This window comes from Solanum dulcamara, chromosome 8 (assembly GCF_947179165.1).
Source record: "Solanum dulcamara chromosome 8, daSolDulc1.2, whole genome shotgun sequence".
Lineage (NCBI taxonomy): Eukaryota > Viridiplantae > Streptophyta > Magnoliopsida > Solanales > Solanaceae > Solanum > Solanum dulcamara.
The window spans coordinates 34,449,836-34,467,240 of record NC_077244.1 but is presented as its reverse complement, the minus strand read 5'-3'; the positions used below and the strand labels follow the sequence as shown (position 1 = coordinate 34,467,240).

Below are 17,405 nucleotides of genomic sequence, written 5' to 3'. Positions count from 1 at the left end.
GAGTCACTTTCTCTCCCCTTTCCCCTCCTTCTTCTTCATCTTTTAAATTTGAGTGTTTTATTTAAAATTTCAATTTGGACATATGATTTATTGGATTTTGAGTATAAGGGTTGATCTGTAAATCTTTTCTTTTAGATTTGAATAATCATTCTCCATCGTCAAGTGTTCCTCTTCCTAGATTTTCATAGCTATCTCCTTCAACGCAAAGCTAATCTTTTTCAGTTATGCTTTCTTCATCAATGGTTTGAAGCTTTGTAGTAGATATGTGGAAGTGCAGGACGAGAACTCGATGTGCTGCCACAAAATCTTGCTTGGAGAGGGCCTATATAGATTTGATCGAAGGCAGATGAAGGTCTATTTTTTTAAAAGATTTTCCTCCTATTTGTCAGTTCATCTTTTAAATCAACTAATCCCAAAATTCATCATTACACCCGCAACTTTAACTTATGCAATAAAAACAAGGCAAACCCCAATTGTTGCTTCTTCTTCTTCTTTGTGAGAAAATTAAATTCTTCCCTAATTTCAATAGATGTTTCACTTGATAACACTGGCATTCAGATCTTCACCTATGACCTCATGACATGTATATATGATCTATAATGTTTTGAGTTTTCCTGTGCATAGTCAGTAATTAAATACTAAATTTTGATTTTGATTGATAATTTTTACTACTTGCGCATGAGAACTGCAGTTTAAACACTTCATGGGCAGGCATATGAAGTAAGGAAATATGATCTGTTAGGAGTTTATCTACAGAGATCAACAATTCTACTCATAATCATATAAAAATTCTGGTTAGATATTTGAACGGTTCAATATTTTGTAAACAAATTTCTTTTATATTATTAGAATTTCATAACTTATCTATTTCTTATTGTGGGTTATTTTCCTTTTGTCGGCGATCGTTGTTGTGATAGTGGGTTTCGAAGTGAGGAAAGACTACAAAAAGAGAAGAAATATTTGTGCCACTTGATGAGATCCAACTCCTGAATTCCGGATCGGATCGGTGTCGGAGTTCAACTTGAGTGTCGGATTTTAAATCAGAAATTGAGGTAAGATCTCGGGTAGGGTGTCAGGGTTGGGTCCTGAGTTAGATGTCCAGGATGAAATTTCATGTTGGATATCGGAATCGAGTTTCAGATCGAAAGTCAAGGTCGGATCACAAGTCAAATATCAGAGTGGGTCCTTAATCAATTGTCAGAGTCGAGTGTAGGGATTGGACACCAATTTGAAATTAATTTTTGTGGTCGGGTCCTAATTCGAAAGTCGGATCCCAAATCGAGAGTTGAAGTGGGGTCCTAGGTCAAAAGCGGAATCGGGTCCTAGGTTGGAAGTCGAGATCAAATCCCAATTCGCAAGTCAGGTTTAGGGTTTGATGTCGGGGTCGGATCTCGGATCAAAAATCGAGCTGGGTTAGGAGTCGAAAGTCGGGATCGAATCTCGTGTCGAATATCAAGGTTGGGTGGGGTCAGTCCCAGTTCAAAAGTCAGGTGCAGGGTCAAATCTTGGATCAAAAGTCAGATTCCTAATTGAGATTTGGATCGGGTCTTAGTTCAAGAGTTGGCGTCGGAAGTTGGGTCTCGAATCAGTGTCGAGGTCGGATGTAGGGTTGAGTTTCTAGTCGGGTTCAGGGTATTATATCGGGATCGAATCTCGGGTCATAAGCAGGGTCTCCAATCGAGTCCTAGGATGAGTATTGGTTTGGATTTCAGGTCGGGAGTCGGAGATGAGTCTTGGTTCAGAAGTTGAGTCTCGATTCATGTGTCAAGTGTCGAGGTTGGATGTCGAGGTCGAGTCCCGAGTCGAGTATTGAGATAGGACTCCGAATTAGTCATCTAGATTCTTTTTTGTATGATAATTGATAGGGAGTAACGTGCAAAGCGCGTTCGTAGACACTAGTACTATATTAAAATCATGAAGCTCTTTAATAATGCTATTTGAATGTTTTGCCCTTTATTAAAAGACTTTGTTTTGAAAAAAATCATCTTTTCACTATTTTTCTTCAATAATTATTTTATTGTCTTTATAATATGTCAAATTAAGGAGTTCTAAAATATATAGTAAAAGGTATAAGAAGAATTGATAATTAAGGAGTCTTACAATATATGATAAGAGAAAAATAAAGGAATTCTATAATATATTATAAGAGTTCGATCCTATATAAAATTGTCATTTATTATTTTTCTATGTATATACCCCAATAATATATATGTTCTTTTTACGTGCACAGGCATTTAATTATTTCCTTTTTCTTAGAATATCCTTAAACTATTTCCTTTTATTTAGGAGTTGATGTAAACTAAAAAAATTAATTTTTAAATCATAATAAACAAAACCTACCTAGGTTAGAAAACTATCTAGAAAAAAGCTAATAAAATGTATATGGGTTAGTAGGTAAATTCTCCCCCAACATTGGTCATGATTATAGAGAAGACTCTTCTGAAATTTGCTTGAAATTGTAATTATATTTGTCTAATTACCACAACTAAGATTTTGATCGTCATTAAATCTAACAAAACGTGTATAGGTTTGTAGGTAATTTTTTACTTACTATTTTCCTCAACTTATTATTTAATTACCTTTATATATTAAATATAATATTAACCTCTAAAATATACGGGGAAAAAACTTTTTCATGGTGTACGTGAAACAGAACTTTAAATTATATGATAAGAGGAGTTTTTTTAGGGAATCCTAAGATATTTGGGAAGAGAAAATTTTAATATTGACCACGCAACAGATTTACCATATTTCATCGACTAATAATAATGATTGCAGATTTTAGATAGTAGTTCCTCTTTATTAAGTATTAAAAACCCAAATTGACGTTTTTCATCAATTGTTTTTCTCTGCTCTGCTTCGTTCCACTTGTATATGACTTTATTTATTTTTCGTATATTTTTAAAATGAATTTATTCGTAGCTTTACGATTAAATAATGCAATCTAATTTGAAGTTTTTGAATCAATGGTCATTGCGTATTTAAGTATGTTATATAAGTTGATTTCATTCTGATTTTTTTTTGTTTTAGTTATTTGAATTAAGAATATATTTATTGATCCGTGAGATTATTAGGCTTTTGTTTCTAGAGAACGGTTTGGACGGTTGTTACATATTATTTTATAATGTATCATATTGTAGTGTATTGTAGTGTATTATATTTTACTATATTATTTTAATGAATACAATATCTGAATAGATTGTACCGCGCTCCTTCATTACATAATATCACACGTCAATAATTTGAATGATAAATCTAAAAAAAAAATAGGGAACAAGGTAGAACTACTATGCAAAGGTAGGATATAAAATAAAATATGATCACTAAATAATAAGTAAAGACAAAATGAGAAGAAAACATTAAAATAACGACGTGATCATACCATATCGATCGCTACACAAAATGACACTTTTCATTATTACCTAATAATTGATATAAATGATACAATACAATAAAATTTAAATAATAGTTAAACTAAATACTGTATTTACGATACAATACAATGGGTAACAACCAGCCAGTAAGTTTTAGACGACTCCTTATTTGGCTTAAAATACTTATTTTATTCATATATCAGATTTTTGTATGTTTTTTAAAAACGATTGTGATAATAATATATAATAAGAATCATTCGGATATTCATTCTATTGAAGAAGTATAAAGATTTTGGCATTGGCGGAAAAATATAGTCTATTTTTTAAAACTATGCAATCTACTGTTTCTCTTCGAAGTTTATTTTTATATTTTTTATTTCTCACTCGTTGTTCAATATTAATATTAAAGCTCGATTAATTTAAATTCTGCTGCATAGAGCCTCTTCGAGGAAAAGTGTTCCCTCTTCAAAGTTTATCTTGAGTATGCAGTTGGGCATTTTACGTACATGCTGATAGCTGACCTAAGGGAATAATGAAGTTCCTTGGCAGATTAGTTTGTCATTTTGTACCTTTAATTTGTTGTGTTATTTATTCATCTCTATGGATGTTCCTATTTATTGCAATTTTTTATAGTGTGTATAGTCTTTCAAGCTTTGAGTCGTGGATTTATTGGAGATAAACTTTCAAATCCACAAAGTTAAGGTAAGATTTGCGTATATTCTACTTTCTCAAATCACAAATATAAAATTATATTGAATATGTAATGTCACTGTTTTGAAAATTTTGAGACTGAAAGCATAACTATCAAATCATAATTCTTGTAAGTTTGTCACATATATTTATGGTAAAATTACTTAATTGACTGTGTTTTAAAAAATATTTACCATTTTTAAATATACTTTTATTTTATTACCATTTTTAACAATTAATAGCAATATTTTAATTAAAGAAACATTATATTTTCTTTTTATTTAAGGAAGAGGAAAGGGTTTTCTCTCTCTAAGGTTTCTGTGTCTCTCTCTTCTTCCTTCATCTCTTCTTCATTCTTCCATTATTCCTTCATCTTCTTTTTTATTTCAGACGGAATTTATAGGTTTTAGGTGCACAATTGTAATGGAAGGTCAGAAATCTCCTAGAAGAAGCCCAAGAATTCGAATTGTTGATTCAACCGGCAGTGGCGAAGTGAATGTCAGTCCAAATTTTAGTTTGGGAATTTCTGCAAATCAATCTCCAGAAGAAGCTGGTGGTAAGGTTAATCAAAATTTCCAAGCATTGCATGTGAAGAAAAAGGAGGGTAGAAGTAAGAAAAAAACCAATGAATTGAGTTCTAAATCGAAAAGAAAACGAGTTGATGTTGCATCGGCATCTAAGAAATTTGTTGACAGTGATGATGATTTTGAGGATTTACCTCCTCAATTTCAGTCAAAGAAAGTGAAACCTACAGTTGCTCAGGAGAAGAATCCAAAAATTCGAAATCGATTGTGCAAAAATACGGTTCTATCGGAGAGTTTATATCCGGTATGTCATTCTACCAACACATTATTTAACTGATAGCATTTTCAATCTGTTTATGTGTATTTTCTTAGTTTGTTGTTGTTTTGAACTTATGTCCTAGATGTTGAAGAAAAATTTGTGTATTTGATACTTTTATTATAGTCTAAATTTATTTGCTCAAGTTTATTATATCAGTGATTGTTGGGAGTTTTGTCATGAATTGTTAGATCTTTTGTGTTGCAATTTGTTTATTTTTTTAAAATAAATAAATATAAATGAATTAAACTATGAATTAAAACGTATTACACATACATTAAAGTTGAATTAGAAGAGAATAAGAGATGAATGAAATCTGTAGTTAATTGAAAAAAGTTTTCAGTTATCTGTACACCACAAAAATGAATTAAACTTGAATGAAATTGTGTATTACACACATTAAAATTGAATTAGAAGGGAATTAGAGATGAATGAAACCTATAGCTAATGAAAAAAGTTTTCAGTTTCTCTATTTTGAAATCACTTCTTATGTTAGATTCATAATCCCTTAATCTTTTGTATTTATCTTATTGTTGAGCTTAAGACCAAAGGAAGATTTGATAGCAATAAATAGATCTTCTAAGATCATTGCTATGTATTATCAATTATTGTCATATAAAAGACATTCCAATATAAAAGCAGTCATGGGTAGAATTTGCAATCTTCTATTTTCTCTTGCAGTTTTCATTATGCTTCATTACCATTCTTCTTCACTAGCTAATATTAGCACTGATAAAATTACTTTTCTTTCCTTGAAATTTCACATATCTTTTAAGTCCTATTTGAGGGTTCATGTTAAGATATAATTATCTATAGTGATAGATTGAAATTATTTATATGCAGGATCAGAAATTCTGGAGACATCCAGATGTTTTGTATTCTTCAAGTAGGTGGTCGTCATATACTAATCATGACGTGATTAAGAAGATAAAACTTTCTTTATCTGAAAAAAAGCTCGAGTTGTTTAGGAATACTTGTTTTGGTTACTTTCTTGATCTTCCGAAAGTGACCACACAACTCCAACTTATTCATTGCCTTATGAACAGCGAGTTAAAACACACACCAGAGATGTGTTTGCTGTTGAATTAAATGAGAAAATGTTGTTTTTCGGACTTAGGGAATTTGGGTTAATTACAGGCTTAAATTGTGTTAGTGATGGTTGCTTTGTTAATGTTCCAGATTCTCCTTATCGGTTGTTGAGCAATTATTTCCCTGAACAAATTACTGTTCAAAAGAATCATCTACGCGAGTTGTTTTTATCAAAAAAAATCATAGATGATGATTCTACCATTTCACTAGCTGTTTTGTTCTTTATTAATGATTTTTTGTTCTCATATGAGAACAATGAATACCAAATTAGTAATAGAGATTTCTACCTTGTGGAAAGTGGACAATTCAATTCTTACCCGTGGGGTTTAGATGTCTACAAGAAGTTGCTTGATAATGTGAGGCACAAGCTTAATTCAACCAATCAGTACTATAGATTAGGTAGATTGCCTCTTGCCCTTCAAATTTGGATATTTGAGTGTTGTTATAGAGTCGATGAAGATTTAGCTCTTCGAATTTCTGATTCTATTCCAAGAATTTTGAGGTGGAAAACAGTTGCTGAAAGTTCTTGGCAAAAACATATTGAAAATGGCATCTTCATGCCTACGAAATGCAAGGTATCTATACAAAGTTAATACAATTTATGACACATATATATGTTATTTCAACTCAAGTTAATACATCTATTTGTTTCTGTATTTTAATTTCAGTTTGAGAATATAGTGGCAAGTGAAGATGAGGTATCTAAATTGAGGCTTCCTGAACCTCGTGATTACCATTCTGAAATTTTGAAATTGAAGCCGAAAGGATCAAACCATAGTCTAGATATGTTAACCAGGGAGGTTATAGAGTTGAGAAAAGAACTTGCAAAGGTATAAGCTAACTTGCTTTTAGGCTTTATCTTTTTCAAAACTGTTATTCTAATAATTGTGTTATATTTGATTATATACTAGGCGAATGAAAATTACAAAGCTCTTGAAGAGAAGATAGACTTACAATCTATTCAAATGAAAGAATTTGTGATGAATTCCAATAAACAATTATTGAAGGATATTTCTTTGTTGTTTGCTAAGAGAGACAATAGTTCTTTTACTCAAAAAGCCAGGGAATCATCCAACAAAAAGGCTGGCGAGATATTTTCTGGTGGATTAGACTTCAATGGAGGTTCTTTTATATTTTAAATACATCTATATTATCTTGTTTTGCTTGATGGAAGGCACTTAAGTTTATTTAATGTTTAGAGTTTTTACTTATCTAAGTTGTAGTTTAAGCTTGAATTTTTTATTCACATGTTTTCACTTAGAAGAATGGTGAACTTTGACTATGAATATAATTTGCTGCATGGTTTTAGTTGCTAGTATTACTATTCATAATCATAGACCTTGGAATGAATAGTGGACTGTGTGCTTGTATTCTCTGTGCTAATGTAGAGGAGTTACATTTTTATGAATTAGACACAAATGAAAATTGTAGCTAATGAAAAAGCATTCAGTGATGTGTTTCAGTAGTGTTATCAAACTAAAACCTGCATAATGAATTAAACTTGAATAAAAAATGAATTAAACTTGAATAAAAAATAAATTAGATACATATTAAAGTTGAATTAGAATAGAATTAGAAACGAATAAAAAGTGTGGCTAATGAAAAAGTCTTCAGTGATCCATAGAAACACAAAAATAAATTACGTACACACTAAAGTTGACTCTACATTCCAAAGTAGGGGTAGGGTCTGCGAAGACTCTACCTTCCCCATACACAGGGTATGTTGTTGTTGTATATGGTTTAGCTGTTGGTGTTACTATTCATAATCATAGGCATTGCGGAGCTGAATAGTAGATTGCGTACTTGTATTCTCTGTGCTAATGTGGATGAGTTCTTTTACCAAACTAAAATTGTTTGTGTGCTATAGTTTTCAAGTGACATTGACTAGCACTGTCATATATAGTTTAGCTTTAGTGATTTCCATACTCTAATGTAGTGTCTATTTAATCGTCTTCAGTTTCACTCCATAAATTTGGTTAAAGTATATTGAATAGAGAAATTGGATGTAAATGAGATGGAGGAGATTTTTCATTGTAACAAAGCTTGTTGTTTGAAGTTGGAGATTTTTAATATGTTAAAAATTCTCTGTTCTAGCTAAAATATGTCCCCATGATAATGGAAATGCTTATACTTATCGAATTCTATGTGTAACTTGGGATAAAGAGAAGTGGAAGTAAAAGTGGATAGGTGTCATCCATTTTCCAAGTTTGGTAGTGAAATAAATTAGAAAATTGTAATAACAGCAGGATAGTTGGATAATTATCCATTTGGCTTTTTCAATCTTCCTTCTCCCTTACTCTCCTCAAGGAATCAAAAATGGCCTATTTTGCTTAGACTCTCCAAAAATGTTGTCACACCCATGTTGGGTCTTCCAAAAATGCACTATTCTTGAAGGATTAAACACGCACCTAACTGTATTTTTGAAAAGTCCGAGCAACATAGAACATTATCTGTCAAAATTGATTAGTTTCCCACTTTTCCCAAATTTTTATTCACATGTTTTTCTTGTAATATATTTTAATTACACACAATATTTTTTCCTTGTGTTGATGCATCAATACATGTGTCAAGAGGGCATGACACTCAAGTTGTAGAATCAGCTCATCATGAAAAATCTCAAGTGTGTAAAGCTATCGTTAAATTTGCTACTTTTGGAAATTCTGAAAGCAAAATTGGTAATGAAGGGTTTAATACAAATATAATACATATTTCATATACTTTCATTCAACTTTGTTTAAATTGTTCATGTTATGTACAGATGAAGATGTTGCAGGAATTGCTATTGAACAAGTTTTATCTGAGGTTGTTGTTGATATAAATGGTATTAGTTTTATTTTGAAAGTTCAAATAAACCTCTTTGATCTCTAATTACTCTACCTGCTCCTCCCTTAATGCATTACTAAAAGATTTATTTTGTATATAGGAGAAGAGGCTGTTGATCTTAATTCAGTTGAGGCACAACCTAATAGTAGTGCAGTTAACAAAGGTGAACTAGATTGTGGTGCGTCTACTGATGCCGATGCCATAAAGGGTTGTCAAAAAACTCCTCAAACGCTTGATGACTTCATGTTGTGTGCTGAAGATCTTTCTCAGATCCATAAGGCAGAAGAATCATACCTAAGAAAGAAAGCCACTGTGGAGAAAAACAAAAAAAAAGGCAGTCACTATTGAGGAAAACAAAAGAAAAAAGAAAGCAGTCGTTGATGAAAATAAAAAGAAAGCGACACCGAGGAAGCGTGCAAGGAAAACAATTCCAGGAAAGTTAATTAAATCTCCTTATATACAACATTTTGAATCTGGAGGGACTTTATGTGTAACACATCAAATATTTGAGATAAAACATCCCTTTTCACTTGCAATCGGAGTAGATGATGAATCTGATTTGATAGATTCATTCAGTTTGTGGCTTTATACGGATACAAAAAAGAGGTAATTTATTTATGTTTGTTGTTTTATATGTCAAAATATTTTTTTAGTTTAAATGAGTTAACTGACTAAAAATTTTATTTTTTTATGCTATAAAGGGGAAAAAAACCGTATTCAGATGCTATTAATGTCCTCAAACCAGCATTTGAATTAGGTGATTGCAATGTACAAGCAAAAGAATAATTTTTCAAATTGGCACATTCTGGTCAAGCATGGAATGATGAGGTTAGTTATGTAAACTCCAGTTGAACACTCTCATTTTTCTGAATCAACTTCTTCTCCCATTTTTCTGGACAAGCTTTAATGAGCTCACTGAATTGACTGACACTTGCTACAGATTTGAAGTATTATCTGAGACTTGACATCATTTTAAATCTTTTGCAACATCTTGACGTGATTTTTTATTATATTAGAAAGAAGGGAAAGTATGAAATCAACAATAATATTCGATTTACAACTAATGATTGTCTATTCAAGACAAACATTGCTCAATCTTATTTTCAACTTTATGAAGCTCATGAAAATAAGAAGAAATTTGGAATCAAAACTTCAGATGCTATTGCTGAGTATATATGCGGACGCCATTTGTTGGCAAGCACCCCATGGGACAAAGTGGATTATGTTCTCTTTCCAATAAATATTAAATAGGATTATCATTGGATTTTTGTTGTGTTTGATATTGTTGAAAGGTGTTTGAAGGTGTATGATTCATTTCCGGCTAGAGGGGGGTGAATTTTTTTGACTCAAAACGCTACTGGCATGATTTCATCGGTTTTACCATACTACTTGAGTGTGGTCAAGTTCTATGATAAGCGTCCTGAATTGAAGAAATCACCTAAATACAATGGAAAAAATGAGTTTGAGCTCATTGAATGTAAGTTCATAACTGAAGGGATTCCAAGACAACAAGAATATTCATTGTAAGTTTAATTGTTTATCAAATAAATACTATCTTTTGTATTGGTATTATTAAACTCAATAGTATTTTTATAATAATTTTATATTTTAAATTTTATAGGGACTGTGAAGTTTTTGTGGCTGCATTTGCGGAGTTGGTGAGCAATGGCCAGGATATTGCAAATCAACAACTAAGTGCAGATAGTCTTCGAAAGAGGTTTGGAGCTCTACTATGAGAATATGCAGTGAAAAAGCAAAAGAGTAACCTTCAAAGTGAAGATGAAAGACCACATAAATAAATAAATGTAGTTATACTAGTTAAAATGTCTATGAAAACTATGTTGTCTAAAAAACAGTTTATAGCTGATATATTAGTTAGGTTTTGAAGATTGTTTTGTGCTATCCTTTTTAAGATGTTTTTTGTACACGTAAAATACAATTTTAATATAGTTTTTTGTTCATGTAAAATATATCTTCTTTTTTTATAATGCAATACATAGCTACGTTAATGTTAAAGTATTTCGGTAGTGTTATCAAACTAAAACCTGCATTATGAATTAAACTTGAATAAAAACTGAATTAAACTTGAATAAAAAATAAATTACATACATATTAAAGTTGAATTAGAATAGAATTAGACACGAATGAAAAATGTGGCTAATGAAAAAGCCTTCAGTGATCCATAAAAACACAAAAATGAATTACATACACACTAAAGTTGAATTGAAAGAGAATTAGACAAGAATGGAAAATGTAGCTATTGAAAAAGCCTTCAGTGATCTATAGAAATACAAAAATGAATTAGACTTGAACTAAAAAATGAATTACATACACACTAAAGTTGAATTAGAAGAGAATTAGACACGAATGAAAATTGTAGCTAATGAAAAAGCCTTCAGTGATGTGTTTCAGTAGTTTTATCAAACTGAAAGCTGCATTATGAATTAAACTTGAATAAAAACTGAATTAAACTTGAATAAAAAATAAATTACATACATATTAAAGTTGAATTAGAATAGAATTAGACACGAATGAAAAGTGTGGCTAATGAAAAAGCCTTCAGTGATTCATAAAAACACAAAAATGAATTATATACACACTAAAGTTGAATTGAAAGAGAATTAGACAAGAATGGAAAATGTAGCTATTGAAAAAGCCTTCAGTAATCCATAGAACACAAAAATGAATTAGGTTTGAACTACAAAATGAATTCTTGTAGCAAACTAATGCCCTAAAACAAACAAAGTTTATTCTTTATTTCAAATGTCATTCTTTATTCTTAATCCAAAGGCCTAACATTCTTGCAAGTCTTCCTATTGTGACCTTGTTGTCCACAATAGTTTTATGTTATTTTTGATTTTTTGAATCCATCTTCTCTCAATTGTTTGTGTCTTTTATATTTTGGCCTCCCAGGAGGTCTCTTTCCAAGTGGTGGAAGTACAATCTCTTCAAGAACGTGTGTTGGTATATTTCAAGTGCTTTCATCTGGGAGGGGATTCAAGTGAAACTGGTATGTCAACAATAAATTCCCTCTTGTGTAGTAATTAGAGCAATATTTTTCATAACTAGTGTGTTTTGTTGTTAAAACAGCCAAAGCATGTGGACATGGCAGCTCATCCAATTGAAATCTCCTACATGTGCATGTATGTTGTTGAAGACATACTGTGAATCGTGTAATGCCATCAAGTACTGTATACACATATTCATTTGTCTTCCTAACCTATTAAAAATAAGAAAAAATATAAGCAAGAGAGATATTACATGTGAATCAGAAGAAAAAATATTAACAAATACAAATTTACAAATACCATACTCTTAATTTCTTCGATGCAGTTTTGTTACGTTGTAGAATTTTTTTATACTTTTTCCCAAGGTAAAATCCTGAAAATATTGCCTTTGACCTATTATTGTTATTCCATTTTTGAACAAGTTGTCTCATGAATTCTAGGAGGTGCAAGACTGTAAGAACTTTGGCATGTCTTATTCTTGAATTGACTGATTCTGCAACGTTTGATGTCATCATCCAAGTCCTATTTACCTGAGCATGAACACGTGACCATTTGTTGTATTCAATGTTCAGCAAGTAGTCTTTAATCCTCTTGTCTATCTTCTCAACAATTTTTATATGTTGATTAAACTCTACCGTGGTGTATGTTTTTGCCATAGAGTAGAATAATTCTGTTACCTTTTGCTGACTCTTTCTGAAGTTTTTCATTATGTTTTGCAACAAGTGTCATATACACGCGAAATGGGGTATTTCATCATAGACAGTTGAAGTTGCCTTAATAATGCTTGCATGCCTATCTGAAACGATACACATCTCTGATCTTTGATCAAATGCCTTTCTGAATTGTTCAAAAAACCACCTCCAAGATGCATCATTCTCTGAATCAACAATGGCATAAGCAAGAGGCAGTATACTCTCTGCATCAGGTATAATGTTTAATACATTTTAATACATTTTTGTTTCATGTGTAATACACTTTTAATACATTGTGCAGACTTTTAATACAAATTAAAATTAGAATTTCATTTATAGAAAAATTAGTATTGTGTTCGAAAAGTCTCACCTGCTGCATCTAAGGTATTAGCTGTTAGCATTGTGTCTTTGTATGCTCCTTTTAGAAAAGTTCCATCAACAACTACAATTGGTCTACAATACTCCCATCCTTTTATCAATGTAAACAGAGCTACAAATGCATATAGGAAATGGTCATCCTCTGATTTGTGCAATCTTATATAAGAACTAGGGTAAGTTGCCTCTAGTATGTGAAAGTAACTTGGCAACTTTGCATATGATTGAGCTGGATCACCTCGGACTAATTCAAGAGATTTTTCTTTAGCTCTCCAAGCTTGCATACATGTGAGCCGCACACCATATTCCTGTAATATGTCATTTTGTATATCTCTTGGTGTGTAGTTGGCATCTTGATCAATACATTTGTCAACAATAATACTCCCATCAAGTGTCTTTGTTGCTTGTGTTTCTGATAATGAATTATGTAGCAACAAACACGTGTGTTCGCTTTCAAAATCTCTAATAGCGAATATTTGAGATTTATTCACGCTTGAAGCGCGTAAATTCCAACTACAGTTTTCTCCAAGGCATTGTATTGAATAGCTGTTGAAAAAAAATTATTAATAGACAATCAATAGTATAAACTAACTTGAATTTGAGTCTTACCATGTTGAGCTTGATCTCAATGTCTTGAATTCGAAGTGTTTAAGAATGGAATATCTTTTTAGTGCACTGGTAAGGACATATTTATTTTTGTAAACTTGATCTTTCTCAAAAAAAGATTGATTGGGGTTAATAATGATGCCTGGTTGTATTTCTTCTTGCTAATCAACTTTCTCACATGATCTAAAGCCAATTAACATCAGCGCATTACCGATACCACTAAATGCATTAGAAAAATATGAATTGTGTGTAATCCTCATGTCTTCTAAAGTGTCTGAACATAATAGTGGAATTAAGGTGGAATCACTCTCCAAGTTGACCGATTCAGTGGTTGTGACACATAAAGGGTATTTTGACATATCTCTATGTTCCTTTTTTGTTTCAATATACACTTTTACTCCCATATCGTTATGAATTTGAATTGGAGGAGACCTTTCATCAATCTTATATCTGATTTCAACTTTACTTGTTGATGTATCTATTGACAATTGAGCAGCAATCACAGAAACGAGGCTAACAAATGTTGAATCGGTATTTATCAACACACCATTTGCCAAGTAATTAATATACTTGTTGCTAGAATCCCATCGGCCATTGAAGTAAAGTAGCATAGCCAGATTAGCCATGTTTTTCTCCTGCATATTTTTTTGAAGATGCCAATGAAAATGCTGATTTAGAAATTAAACCAGTGTTCTGTTTGGCTATATTGTTGTCGTTGTTACTTTGACCAAGAAAGGAGTATATTCTCGACAAACAAATAAGAAAAATATAAATATAAACACAAGCATAGATCACAAAGATTCCAAATAAAGGGCAATATAGTAGGACAAACTTATTAGCAGGCTCACAACTGAAATCACTCAACTTAATCAGCATCATGCATCATGTGAATTCTAAAGTTTTTCCCATGAAGCACAAATATATGAGTGTCTCTGTGTATTATATATAGTATCATATTTATTATAAGCATAAAAGATTTTCCTGAAGTGCAAGAATTGAACCTGCAGCTTTTTTATATACTTGTATATAAATCCATTAACCAAAAACTTAACTGATCATATAGCTAATCAAATAACAACTGGAAAAACATGTCACTGCAAAGAAAATAAGTACTTAGAGGATGGATAGAAAAAAGAAAAAGATCATATACATGATCAGTTCACGGATTGGCTAGTGCATTTCCTAGCAAAGTGGCCTGCCTCTCCACAGTATATTAATTAAAATTGAACAACAAAGAAATTACGCACACATTAAACTTGAATTAAAAGAGAATTAGAGATGACTGAAACTTGTAGCTAATGAAACCAGCCTTCTCTGTAAGCCACAAAAATGAATTAAACTTGAATTAGAAGAGTATTAGACACGAATGAAACATGTAGCTAACAAACCCAACCTTCAGTGATCTGTGAGGCCACAAAAATAAATTAAAGTTGAACAACAAAGGAATTACACACACATTAAACTTGAATTAAACTGTAAACATAGGAGATCAAAGTTAAATAAATGAACATACGTCGAATCTGAGAAGAAGACAGGATTTGATGACAGAAAAATCTCCGATTAACAATAGTTTGAACAAGTAATCGCTGCAATCAAAAAAATGAAAATCGATAATAAAAATAAAAAAATTGGAGAAAATTTTGCATGAATAGTATTGAATATCATACTATTTGTTGCTCATGTTTGCTTCTTCCTCTTTTTGGCTATGGAGAACAAAAAGTTTTCTTCTGATAAGTGAGATTCCACCGAATACACATCACTTAATTCCAAAATTGGAGTACAAATATTGTAGAAAGTTGTGGTTGAGAAGCTATGAAGCTAAGTATTGCCCTAATTTTGGAGAAAATTATGGGTGAAAAGATTGGAGAGAATATTGGTGTAGCAAAGTTGGAGAGAGAGAGGGGAAGAGAAAATAGCGGGTGGGAGTTAATTTAATTCAAACAATTTGTTATATATGGTTAAAATTATTATGTTGCTCTATATGGTAAATATTTTTTGAATACTGTACATTTAGGTTATTTTTCCTATATTTATTTTTCTTCAGTGATTTTTCAAACAATAATTGTAGGCAAAATTCAAGGGATGAAATTTAATCCTTACCATGTTCAATATCGATATCAACACTAAGAATTTTGGTTATGATAGAGCAAACAAAGTGACAAAAGGTACCTATACCAAGAATTTCGTTTATGAAGAGATATTAGGTGAGATATAATAATAAAAAATATTATTATTTTGAATTCAATTATAGTAACATTTTTTTTCATTTAAATAAATATGGCATTTATTTTAACGTTAATAGTTATTTAATTTGTACTCTTTATATACTATATTAAATGATTTATGCGATGGACACGCGCAAAAAAAGTACGTTAAAGTAAAATATTTATTTCTATTATTTAAATAAATATAACATTTATTTTAATGTTAATTGCTATTTTTTAAATATTTTTCTTTTTCTTATATATAATTTTATAGATTGACGTAAGACACACACATACACTAAACTAGTAAAAAAATATTCTTTGGCAAAAATTTCTTCCATTTTCATGTCCGATGATAACTCTTGTATTTTTTTAAGAGAAAACTACACAAAATGGATCATTTAAACAAACTATTTACCACTTCATACCCCTTTCCTAAATAATTTCTTCAAATACCCCTTCAACCAAACTAATTACCCTTGTACCTCCTTTAATTATTTTTAAATTTACGCGCTAACGTGATACTGATGTCAGCGTCCATCCTACATAATACCGATAGGGTATCATATACCGGTGGAGTATCACAGATGATTAAGTTCAGTTCTATATAATATACCGATATGGTATCAACATACCAATGAAGTATCACAAAGAATATATTTACTAATTGGTTTAATAAATAAGATTGTGATTTAAATAATTTTTTCTTAATTATTTTATTTTTATTTCTTAAAAAAGAGTTCAATCCTATATAATACCGATAAGGTATCAATATATTGTTATGGTATCATTGAGGATTTTAAAAGTGTCTCATTAATGATTTTCAATATTATTATAATATACAAATATACTGTGGTAGTATTATTCATGTAATATCGAATGACTTAGGAAATCTTTTATGATACCATCACAGTATATATATACTATGATGGTATCATTCATCATTTGTATGAAACGATCCTTAATGATACCATGCCAGTATATGATGGTTTTCATGGAGATGTAACTGAAGGATTGAAGTAGACATTAATGATACATTGTCAGTATTTAGATATACTGTGGTGGTATCATTAAAGAGTGAAGCAGCCTCAATGATACCATGTCAATATAATGATACTGCGACGGTATCTTCTCTTGCTCACGAATCTCATGCCTTGGGGGTATGACTTGTAAAGGGTATTTGTTTATAATTATTTTGCTTTTATGGGGCATGAATTTAATTTTTTCCTTTTTTAAAAGGAAAATGGGTCAAGAATACCCCTCACCTATTGGAAATTACTCAAAAATACTTCTCTTCCACCTTTTGGTCGAAGGATACCCCTAACCTATTGAAAATAGCTCAAAAATACCATCCTTTTACCTTTTGGTCTAAAAAAACCTTCCATCTTTGTTTTTTGGCTAAAAATGCCCCTCCTTCCATCTTTTGGTCTAAAAATACTCTCAAATCAAATTTAATTGAATTGAATTATTTTAATAATTAGTTAATTTTTTTTATTTGTACTAAAAGAAAATATTTTATTTATTCAAATAATTAATATTACTCTCCTCAATATATTTAAGTCTCAAAAATAAAATAAAGAATTTATCGTCTAAATATGAATAATAAAATTCATATTTTTATTTTTAAAATAATGCAATAAAATTCTTAAAATTTAACTTTTAAAGTTGTAAATTTTTCTTCAATGCTGATTTTCTTTCAACTTT

At 30.9% G+C, this 17,405-nt stretch overlaps 1 protein-coding gene and 2 pseudogenes across 1 annotated transcript; 2 read left to right on the top strand and 1 right to left on the bottom strand.

The window, feature by feature from the left end:
- The first annotated feature begins 6,550 nt into the window (after positions 1-6,550).
- On the top strand, positions 6,551-10,067 carry LOC129901511 (uncharacterized; annotated as a pseudogene).
- A 111-nt stretch (positions 10,068-10,178) lies between these two features.
- LOC129901512 (uncharacterized) lies at positions 10,179-10,552 on the top strand. Its single transcript, XM_055976715.1, has 2 exons — positions 10,179-10,339; positions 10,438-10,552. The coding sequence occupies exons 1-2, from the start codon at positions 10,179-10,181 to the stop codon at positions 10,550-10,552; spliced, it is 276 nt and encodes a 91-aa protein (XP_055832690.1).
- A 1,562-nt stretch (positions 10,553-12,114) lies between these two features.
- LOC129899875 (uncharacterized) lies at positions 12,115-12,636 on the bottom strand (annotated as a pseudogene).
- Between the last annotated feature and the right edge of the window lie 4,769 nt (positions 12,637-17,405).

Bases quoted from the DNA above. Each gene is read 5' to 3' on its own strand.
- LOC129901512 (XM_055976715.1), top strand. From the start codon at position 10,179: ATGATTTCATCGGTTTTACCATACTACTTGAGTGTGGTCAAGTTCTAT. The intron at 10,340-10,437 runs GTAAGTTTAATT...TAAATTTTATAG, and splicing joins AGACAACAAGAATATTCATT to GGACTGTGAAGTTTTTGTGG.